At 38.2% G+C, this 10,331-nt stretch overlaps 2 protein-coding genes and 1 pseudogene across 2 annotated transcripts; 1 reads left to right on the plus strand and 2 right to left on the minus strand.

Annotated features, from left to right (window-relative positions):
- Positions 1-3,644: 3,644 nt before the first annotated feature.
- LOC133723094 (26S proteasome non-ATPase regulatory subunit 1 homolog A-like) lies at positions 3,645-4,569 on the minus strand (annotated as a pseudogene).
- A 759-nt stretch (positions 4,570-5,328) lies between these two features.
- On the minus strand, positions 5,329-5,941 carry LOC133722450 (26S proteasome non-ATPase regulatory subunit 1 homolog A-like). The gene is made up of 2 exons (XM_062149342.1): positions 5,849-5,941; positions 5,329-5,713 (listed from the first exon to the last, which is right to left on the minus strand). Exons 1-2 carry the CDS (start codon positions 5,935-5,937, stop codon positions 5,359-5,361), a joined length of 444 nt encoding a protein of 147 aa, XP_062005326.1. The 5' UTR covers positions 5,938-5,941; the 3' UTR covers positions 5,329-5,358.
- Positions 5,942-6,334: 393 nt separating this feature from the next.
- LOC133723095 (uncharacterized) lies at positions 6,335-10,006 on the plus strand. Its single transcript, XM_062149926.1, has 3 exons — positions 6,335-6,362; positions 7,610-8,052; positions 9,998-10,006. The coding sequence occupies exons 1-3, from the start codon at positions 6,335-6,337 to the stop codon at positions 10,004-10,006; spliced, it is 480 nt and encodes a 159-aa protein (XP_062005910.1).
- Positions 10,007-10,331: the final 325 nt, after the last annotated feature.

A 10,331-nucleotide genomic window follows, 5' to 3' on the forward strand; every position in this document is an offset into this window, starting at 1 on the left:
ACAACCAAGTGTGAGCAATGTCTTTATAACAGCCACCAACCATGTAAGCTTTAACTCTCAGTCTTATATAGGCTGCGCCCTGAACAACTGCAGCTTTTGAGAACTTCGCTTGAAGCATATGAAACATCACTTTCCTGTGTAGAACATAAATATCCACAGTGGCAAGGTAAGGTGTCTCTTGTGTGTTCAGATCATCAATTCTCGAATTGATAGTAGCATCTATCAAAGCTTCAAGTTTCCTGTCTTTTGGTTTCTCAAAAAACTCAATAATGAATCCCTCTCCATACATCAAGGCATGTATAACATTTGAGGCCACCATCTGATCGTCAATATGATATGCCAAGCTTTGGATTATACTTGCAACTTCTCTTTTAAACTTCGTATTAGTAAATGCAAGCAACCAAAACAAAAATTGAAATTCCAACACCATCCATCTTGACATGGAACTCAATGAAGTCAATGCTCTTTCCACATAATACAACAACAATTGTATCCACGAGACTAATATTTGAACTCACCCCCTCCTTATTAACACTCCTGAAAAGCATTTTGGCAAGTACGTTCATATATTCATGAAACAAGTTGGCATTCCTCACCATTATCCCAAACGTGTCATCAGGAAGAAAATTCCCAGCATTATCATTGAAAGCACTATCATCCAAATCATGCATAGCAGAGGAGACTACAATACCTCCACATAAATAACTTGACCGGAAAATGTCCAATATCTCGTTGAATGCAGGTTGTGTAATCACTTTGTTGACTACATCATCAACGAGTTGTGTATTCAATTGGCAGTAGAGATACACAGCTATGATGAAAAGCTTATTAGGTTTAATAAGATGGTAAGTGCCAAATGGAATTTCAGAATTTCCTGAGCAAGACTCTGTTACAGAATTGCCTCTGATCGAGAGCTTGCATCCAAGGTTGACCACATCGTCCTTAAATCCGTCGCTATCTTTTCCATTACCTTTTGTGAAAATCGAAGCCCAGTACAGCATTTGGTGAAGATTGAAGAAAATGAGAAGATTTTAGAGCCTAAATCAGCTCCATTAGAGACTGATCAGTTTCTCAAAACCTTAATAGAGAGGATAGGAGATTGAACGAGGACTTCGAAAGCTTGTTTCTTTGAAATTGAATTGGGCTGGTGTTTGGGAAATTGAAAAGTTTGTTTTTCGGTGTCGAAGTTGGGCCAGAGGCCGAAGTTGTTGGCGAGACTGATGAAGTTGCAGGTGCGGGAGGTGCGGAGGTGGTGTTGCATGTCGGGAACGACAGAGAGGATGGCGGGGTGGGATTGGAGCTGTGATTTGAGAGTGGAGGGTTGGCGGGTCTTGAGTTTCTGATCAATGGTGTATACAAGGAGGTTAGAGGAGAGAACGAGAGTGGTGGCGGCTAAGTCCGCGGCGGCGAATTCGGAGTGAGCGGCGAAGCCTCTGTGCACAATTTCAGTTTGCTGTGGGATTTGAAGTGGGGGAACGAGAACCGATCGGAGGTGGGGATGACTGGGCGGCGGGAGGGGAATCAGACGAACAGTTCGACAGTGGAGCAGGATGAGGAAGCCGAGGATCGAGAGCGTCGACAACGGTGAAGAGGAGGATCGAGGCGGTGTTGGTTGCTGTTGTTGTTGTTGTTACTAACATGACGGCGACGGCGCAGGAAGAGAACGCTGAGGAGGGGGGATCGTGCCGGTAGTTTTGTTGTTCAAGAATTCAACTTTCATTTTATTATAATCATTTATTCCATTTTTATTTTCAATTTTCAATATATTCATTTAGGGTTAGATGCAGTAAAAAGTCTTTTTTGCTCTTATTTTCGGCCTTCACGTGCGTCACACGTGATCAGACTTGACGGTGCCATGACGAAAATTTAATATAAGTACTACGTTGACGAGAAAATATAGGATTTAGAGCCTAAACCCTAAAAGTTCAATTCCCGTCGTTCGCCTATATATTTTTGGGCGAACAACGAGAATTGAACCCACGCGTGGTGGATTCACAATCCACTGGCTTGATCCACTTGGCTACATCCGCCCCTTGTACTATTTAAATAAAAATAGAAATTACAAATATTTCCACCATTTATCATTACTTGTAGAAGAGAATACAACATAAATGGAAATCTTTTTATCTTAATCTTTTAGTAAAAAAAAAATAGTACTAAAAAACGAATTTAGGGTTTAGGACAGAGGGACAATAGTGAGAAGAACTACATTCCCTAGTACTCGTGCTCCTCGTATATCATCCGAGCATCTATCAAACTTGACTAGTCTCGATTCCAGCTCAGGATCAATATCGATAACAGCATCAACTCCAGGCATCAAACTCGAGGGAAGATCGTCAGTCCCTTCAATGTCGAAAGTGGCAACAACATAGCCCCTAAATCCCAGCCTTCGACACTGAATTCGTCTCTGCTTCTCCTATGTAGCTGAGCATGCGATAATCTGCTAATATCACATGAAATGTGAAAAGCCTGACGGCTGACACTACATCTGCCCAGCTATCCGCATAATCAACATTCAGAAACTCGTCTATATCTTCCCATTCAAACCCGCTGAGTTCATCCCTTAAGCGCATATCGTCAACCACTAAGGTGGCGTTCGGTAACGTTTTCAAGTCATCTTTTTCATTTTATAAAATGAAAATGCGTTCGTTGGTCTGTTTTTAAAAATGTAGAAAATAAAAATTGAAAATGATTTTTTATTTGACTAGTAAAACAGGAAAACGACAAATAGACGTTTTCACCTTTTCATTCTCATATTTTAGAAAACACGGAAATATATTTTCCAAAACAAAGAAAAAAAAGAACTTGCTCTCTTCCATATTCTCACGTCGCTCTCTTCTTCTCAGGTCTCTCTCTCATCTCCAGTCGACATCTTCTCTCGTTGCTCTCTTCTTCCATCACCAATAGTCTTCATCAAAAATCCTTTTATATTAATTACTTGTGATGTTTTTTATATATATACATGCAGAGAACGAAAATTGAGTTCTACACTAAATATTGAAAATTGAGATTTTAAAAATACTACAACCAAATACATTTTCATTGTTTTTTGTATTTTCAAACAGTAGTACCGGACGCGTTTTTGCTGTACTCGTTTTTGAAAATTATTTTCGGAATAAACTACCGGACACATTTTTGGATCTCAAAAATCCAATCTTGTTTTCTCGTTTTCATTTTCAAAATTGGTTTTTGAAAAATCATTTTTAAAAATGTTACCGGACAGGCCCTAATATTCTCAGCACCCCACTAATAGCTCCAGCAAAATCTGGTTCCCAGAAGTCATCCTCAGGCACTTGAGATCTCTTGTCTTTGAAGAGAACAAATCCAGATGGTGCTATCTTGAGGGGAACATATCTACTCTCGCTTTCTTCCAGAAATTTAATGTATTCCTCTTGAGCAGGAACCACCCTAGCTGGGTTGGTCAAAATCTCAAAAGAAGGCTCAGGTTCTGGCTTCTTTTCTGTCGAGCTACCAACCTGCCAAATCAAGTCGGAACTTCCATTATGAACAATTATATAGTCATAAACAAAAGACTGTAAAGGTGAGATCCAATAGTTATCTCTTCCACCTGTGAGTAGTTTTAGACGATCATTGTGCGTACTATATCAAATAAATTTGTGAAATAGTTTTGCAACAGTTTGAACGAGCTACAGAAATCTTTCAAAGTCTGTAATTTTGTTTTCTTTTCAACTGAAAAATACTTTTCAAAGCAAAGAATAATGAATTGTGAGCAATCTCTCAAGTATATGCGGACAAAATGAGAAACGAACAATGAGAGAAAAAGCTGATATCATTTTGCCCATATTGATTACCTGCACTGAATCTCCCTCTTTCTCACCAAATGATTTTCCTCCTTCAGAAGTCTCTGCTGCTCCAGGGGTAGTCTTTTGAGGATTTCTCTTCTGATCTGCTTCTTTCTTGGCCCTAGCTTTGGTGGCCTTTGTTGATGTTGACAAAACAGCAGTAGGGAGTTTCACAGCCGCTGTACTGGTTGCCACAGTGGTGGGTTGAGGCTATTCAAAGAGAGAAGGTTTTGCATGCGACAGGAAACTAAACTTCGGAACTCTAAGATCATAGTTCAGTCCTATCAAAGCTGTTGGTGAGAACGCCAAGCTTAAGAAATATACGAGGGGATACCAGTACCAAAATTGGCTGAAAACAGCAAGGCCAATTACTGCAGTGACTTTATCATGTTTTGACTTAGAAAGCAGTCTTATAGTCACATTTCTTCCACCAGCATCAAGAATTCCGGAGGCCAAGATTGCTCCCATTTTGCTCATGGTATCATTATGGTTATAAAGAATTATTTCTTCCAATTGCCGCCTATAAAAAAATAGATCAAGAAAAGCATTGAGTTGGCATCATCTATAATATACACATAATATGTAACATTAGTTTAAAAAAAATACCTAAATCTGTAGATACGGAGATATAAACATATGTCACATACATAACTTTATTTATAATTAATTAATTAGATACATGGGAGATGTGGCGGTATCAAATGACATAATACCTAAAAGCACCAACACGAGAATCACTAGCTTCACTAATCTGGATCATGACCATAGTAGGGATGGCAATGGGGCGGGTTGGGGATGGGGATCACAATACCATCCCCATCCCCGGGGTCATTCTCTACCCCCATCCCCGCCCCAATCCCCAATAAAATTATATTGGGGATTCCCCATCCCCATCCCCACTGGGGACTAAACCTCCAAACCCGCCCCAAATCCCCGATAAGAATTTAATAAATAAAATAATTTTTTCTCATATTGCCTTTTTTAAAATCAAAATCTATAACAAATAAATTTAAAACATGATTAGATTCATAAATCATAATTCATTGTGTGCAAAAGTCAAAACACCATTAAAGTAAAAGTGAAGTCATTAAAGTAAAGTAGTAAAAGTATATATTTATGATTTATATTATAAAAAATAAATTAAAATATATATAGTTAAATATATGTATATATTATTGGGGCGGGTTTGGGGATAGGGATCACAATACCATCCCTGCCCGATCCCCAATCTTAGATAGCGGGGATTGGGGATCCCCATCCCCATTCCCCATTTATCCCTGAATTCTCCCCCCATTAGGAGCGGGTATCCAATGGAGCTCCGCCCCGCTGGGGATTTTCGCCATCCCTAGACCATAGCCATTGCAATGAGGGCACCCTGGCGTACAAAATCAACATCATCTGAAGTCAAAGGTTCTAACAAAGATATGGCTTCACTAAAGCCAGTACCACCACATGAAATTCCTACTGCAAGAGCAGCACCGTATAGAACATGTGGGTTGTAGGAGTTAGATAGCAGGGAGACAATTTCAGCCATCCGCAGTACAGCAGCGAAATATTAGAGATACAAGGCAATAATAAAACGAACCAACAAACAAAAAAGGGGCAGAAGAAACACCAAATTCCTTGGAATACATTCCAAGAAGATACTGACCTTATCTGGCTCTGAGTACAACACAAAACCAAGAGCTTGAACAGCAGTTCTCCTAACATCATCACTCACATCCGACGCCGCAAAATGTAGTAGCTGTGAGACGGCTTTGTTGCTTGCTGTCCCTCTATACGCCAATGCTAATGCATACATTCCACCACAACGCAGTATATGATCTCGATCTCCTGTCATCTGTTTAATTAGTGAGTCTGCTCTTTCTTCTCTTCCATATACAGTTAGGGCAATACCCAATGCCAATCCCCTGTAACATAGAATGCACAGTTAGAAAAGTATAGCTAATAGTGTTACCCCCACCCCAGACAGCTTTCCTCGATGTACAACATATTAAGAGTCTCCGAGAGGGCAGAATCCAACTAGGTCAGCTAATCATCTATACCTGATTGTCTTTTCCTCTTGTGTTTCATGTGCATAAGCAAGCATCTCACTAGCCTTCTCACTTACAGTTCCAACCATGAGTAAACCCATGCTAATCCCGGTAAGATCAAATATGGACATAACATATATCATCATAAAGTAATTGATGATATTAGCTTAATATCAATCCTACTTTAACATGGATACAAACAGTGAATCAATACTAGTGACTTAATGAAGTAGTGTATCAATTCATTAAGGATAGTAATCCATTGCTTAGTCTACAAGAAAGGCTACAAGTTGTGATACATTAGGAATCTAACAGTGAAACCTAAACCGACAAGGAATGCTTTAATGGGAAGCTTCTTGAGGTTTAAGTCTCATATATATACAGATGAATTGGTCCCTGATTACTACCACGACTATTGCATAAGTTCTGTCCATTGAGAAGCAAGTTGGTAAGTAACAGAAGACCATATTCAGTGATCAAATTAAGCAGCTGCATAAGATGGAATCCATGCCAGTGATTGCTGAAGGTAAGCCTTGATCCCTTTTATGATTGTTGTGCATATGTTGTGAGCATGTAATTATGGTTTTACAATTGGTATCAGAGCATAGGCTCACAAATATGAAAAATCGTTTTAGGGTTTTGCAAAACAAACATAAATTTTTTTTTAAGGGTTTTTGCTTTACGGGTCAAGTAACTGATCAGGTTACTGACCAAGTCACTGGTCATGTAACTGATCAGGTGCCTGACCAAGTAAGTAACTGACCAAGTAACTGGTCAGGTACCTGAACAAGGTAAGTTACTTAAGTCAACTGCTGCATCTGGTTAATTATAAAATTCACGCTTCCGCTATGATTTTTTAGCAGCAAATTGGGGAAAAAGCAAAAACAGGTTTTTCTGTGAAATTGATTTCGATTCATAGCATGAGAATTGAGTTTTTGATTGTGCTCAAGAACCCTAGTTGCATTCCCGGCGTGCGTTAGGCTAGAGTAGATGGTGACCGGATGAAATTTACAATTTCTTGATTGTTCTGCGGTTTCTTGGAATCGAATCAATTTTGGTTATGCTTGAATATGCATGTTGAATTGATTGATGATATGATATTGTATCTGTGATTGTGTAAAATTGTATGAAGAACAAAAATCTCCCAGATTTTGTTTACACATTGTTAAAATTGACAGATACAAGAGCTTAATTTTCTTACAAGGATGAATCTGGATAGAATGTAAAGTAAAAGAGCTCATATGTTTTGTGGTTTTCTGTTGGCATAAGTGATTATGATGCACAAAGCATCCTTCATTGATGTTGGCAGAAAACATTGATCAGGTACGTGTAACTGACCAAGTAACTGTACCTGATCGAGTAACAAAACTGAAATTGTGTTTTGTGTTTTAAAACTATGCTTCAGTTTTATCTTCCAAAGAAGTGGTTAAGTATGGTTTTAGAATACAAAACAACAGTATGCATGCTTGATGAAAATAAATACGGATACTTAGAAATTTTTCTTCTGTCTAAAGATGTGGATAAATTTCTTTGGATAACTTGTTTTCATTGAACATGGCATATTGATAAAGAACTCCAGGATGTTATGCTTCTGCTCAAAAGTGTTGCTTAACATTGTTTTTTGTTATGGACTGACATGAATGCAAGTATGGTTTGTTTAGGTTTTCTGTATGTTCTTGTTTTGATTGCTTAAAGCCAAATAAAACACAGAAAACTTAAAGTTATTTTCTTTACAAAATTGAGAACTCACATGAATTTTGTTTTGCTCCTTAGGTAACTCTTACATGAACTTGAACAGTGTCTTGATGTTAACTGGAACAAATTATAGAGCTTGGCTAGACTCCGTAGAAAACTACATGGGAATGCATGAAAACATAGACTATTGCTTCACTGAGGACAAACCTGAAGAGTTAACTGAAAAGAGCACTAAGAAGGAAACTGATCTTTACAAGAAGTGGCATAGATCCAATAGAATGGCTAAGAACCTCATTCGAACCTCTATGTCTAAGACTGTCAGGGGAAGTATTGAAGAGCCTGAGCTAGCATCAGATTTTCTGGAACACATAGGTGCTAAGTTTAAAGAAAGTGAAAAGGCAGAAGCAGCTAGGCTGACTAAAGAGTTTCATGATTTGAAGTACATGGGTTCAGGGGGAGTTAGAGAGCATATTATGAAGATGATCAATATAAATGGCAAACTCAGAGAGCTCTTGATGGGGGTTAGGGATGAGCAGGTAGTGCATTATGCACTACATTCCTTGCCTAACAGTTTTAGTCATCTTAGGACCAGTTACAACTCTCAAAAGGGAAACTGGACTCTAGATGAACTTATATCTATCTGTGTGGATGAGGAATCTAGGATCAAGGAAGAAAAGGAACCTGCTACAACCATTAACCTCATTGAGAAGCCTAAAAGGAAAAAGCCCCAGAATAAGCTCAAGCCTACCAAAGTCATAACTAAGAGTTCAACAGCTGCAGTGGCCAAGGAAAACAGGTCATTCAGGTTCAAGTGCTACTTTTGCAAAAGAGTAGGACACATGAAAAAGGACTGCACTGGCTATAAGAACTGGTTAGCCAAAAAGGGTAAGATTTTTTCTAATACAGTTTTTTCCTTAGAAATTAATCTTATAAATGTTGAACCACAGTCTTGGTGGATAGATTCAGGCTCACCTATTCATATTACTAATTCTTTGCAGGGATTCATAAGGAGGAGAATCCCAAAAAGTGATGAAGTGAACCTGTGTGTAGGAAATGGCATGAGAGTGGCAGTCAAGGCTATTGGAACCTTAAAGCTCGATTTAGGATTAGGAAAATTATTAGTTCTGGACAATGTTTTTTATGTACCTTCCATGAGAAGGAATTTGGTTTCAGTTTCTCTTTTAGTAAAATCTGGTTGTAGACTTGTTATGGATAGTAATGGAATTCTTATTTCTAAAAATTCTGTTCAAATTGGTTCTGGTGTTATTATGAATGATTATTTACAGTTAAATTGTTCAATGGCTCAACAAGAAATTTTACTTGTTGAAAATAACACCAACAGTACTAGCACTTTAACAGGTGTTAAAAGAACCAAACTAAATGAAAAGTCTGCATTTTTATGGCATAGAAGACTCGGCCATGTTTCAAAAGAGAGACTGAAAATTTTGGTGAAAAACAACATGCTAAATGAACTTGATTTTTCTAATCTAACAGACTGTGTTGAATGCTTTAAGGGAAAAATAACTAATACTAGAAAGAAGACTGCATATAGAAGCCAAAATTTATTAGAACTCATACACACTGATATATGTGGGCCATTTAGGCATCAAACTATCTGTGGGAATGTGTATTTTATCACATTCATTGATGATTTTTCTAGATACAGTTATGTTTATCTACTTTCAGAAAAGGCACAAGCATTGAAAGCTTTTCAAATCTTTAAGTCTGAGGTAGAAAATCAACTAGAAAAGAAAATCAAAACAGTAAGATCAGATAGAGGGGGTGAGTTCTATGGCAAGTACACTGAATCCGGCCAACAAAAGGGTCCATTTGCCTTGTTTTTGCAAGACAATGGAATTAAAGCTCAATATACAACACCCTATAACCCACAACAGAATGGTGTTGCAGAGAGAAAGAATAGGACTCTTTTGAACATGGTTAGATGTATGATGTGTACAACAGGTTTGCCTAAATTTCTGTTGGGTGAGGCTTTAAAAACTGCAAATTATATTTGCAACAGAACACATAGCAAAGCTATAGAAAAGACAGCTTTTGAGCTTTGGTGTGGCAGGAAACCTAGTCTTCACCACTGCCATGTTTGGGGATGTCATGCAGAAGCTAGGATTTATAATCCAAGCTTGAATAAACTTGATCCTAAGACAGTTAGTTGCTATTTTATAGGTTATCCAGATAAATCTAAAGGCTATAAATTATATTCTGCTCATCATTCACCTAGAATTTTGGAAACACATCAAGTAAAGTTTCTAAGTGAAAAAGTTCACAATACAAACCTTGAGGATTTAACCTCAGATTTTGAGGAAATTGTGTCGGATGAGAATATAAGTGCTGTGTTGCCTTTAGAACAAGATGTAATTGATCGAGTCACTGGTCGAGTAACTGACCACGTAACTGTCCCTGATCAAGTAACTGCACCTGGTCATGTAACTGACCAAGTAACTGTACCAGGTCAAGTAACTGGTCATGTAACTAGTCAAGTAACTGATCCAGTACCTGAACAAATCCCTAATGAAGAACCTCAAAATCATCCAGTAGCTCAGCCTAGAAGATCACAGAGAGCAAGAAAACCAACTTATGGGGGGGAAGAGAGTGACTACATTGTTTATCTGCAAGAAGCAGAAATTGAAATGGACTGTGCAGAGGACAATGATCCAACTACATTTAACCAGGCTATTGAAAGTAATGAATCTCACCAATGGCAACTAGCAATGGAAGCAGAAATTGATTCCATGAGCCAAAATGCAGTTTGGGAATTAGTTGAACCTAACCCTAATCAGAAACC

This window comes from Rosa rugosa, chromosome 7, assembly GCF_958449725.1.
Source record: "Rosa rugosa chromosome 7, drRosRugo1.1, whole genome shotgun sequence".
Lineage (NCBI taxonomy): Eukaryota > Viridiplantae > Streptophyta > Magnoliopsida > Rosales > Rosaceae > Rosa > Rosa rugosa.

Excerpts from the sequence above, each read along its gene's own strand:
- LOC133723095 (XM_062149926.1), top strand. The coding sequence starts at position 6,335 with ATGGAATCCATGCCAGTGATTGCTGAAG. Across the intron at positions 6,363-7,609 it reads CATGCCAGTGATTGCTGAAG|GTAACTCTTACATGAACTTG; the intron begins GTAAGCCTTGAT and ends TTTGCTCCTTAG.
- LOC133722450 (XM_062149342.1), bottom strand. The coding sequence starts at position 5,937 with ATGGGTTTACTCATGGTTGGAACTGTAAGTGAGAAGGCTAGTGAGATG. Across the intron at positions 5,714-5,848 it reads CAAGAGGAAAAGACAATCAG|GGGATTGGCATTGGGTATTG; the intron begins GTATAGATGATT and ends TCTATGTTACAG.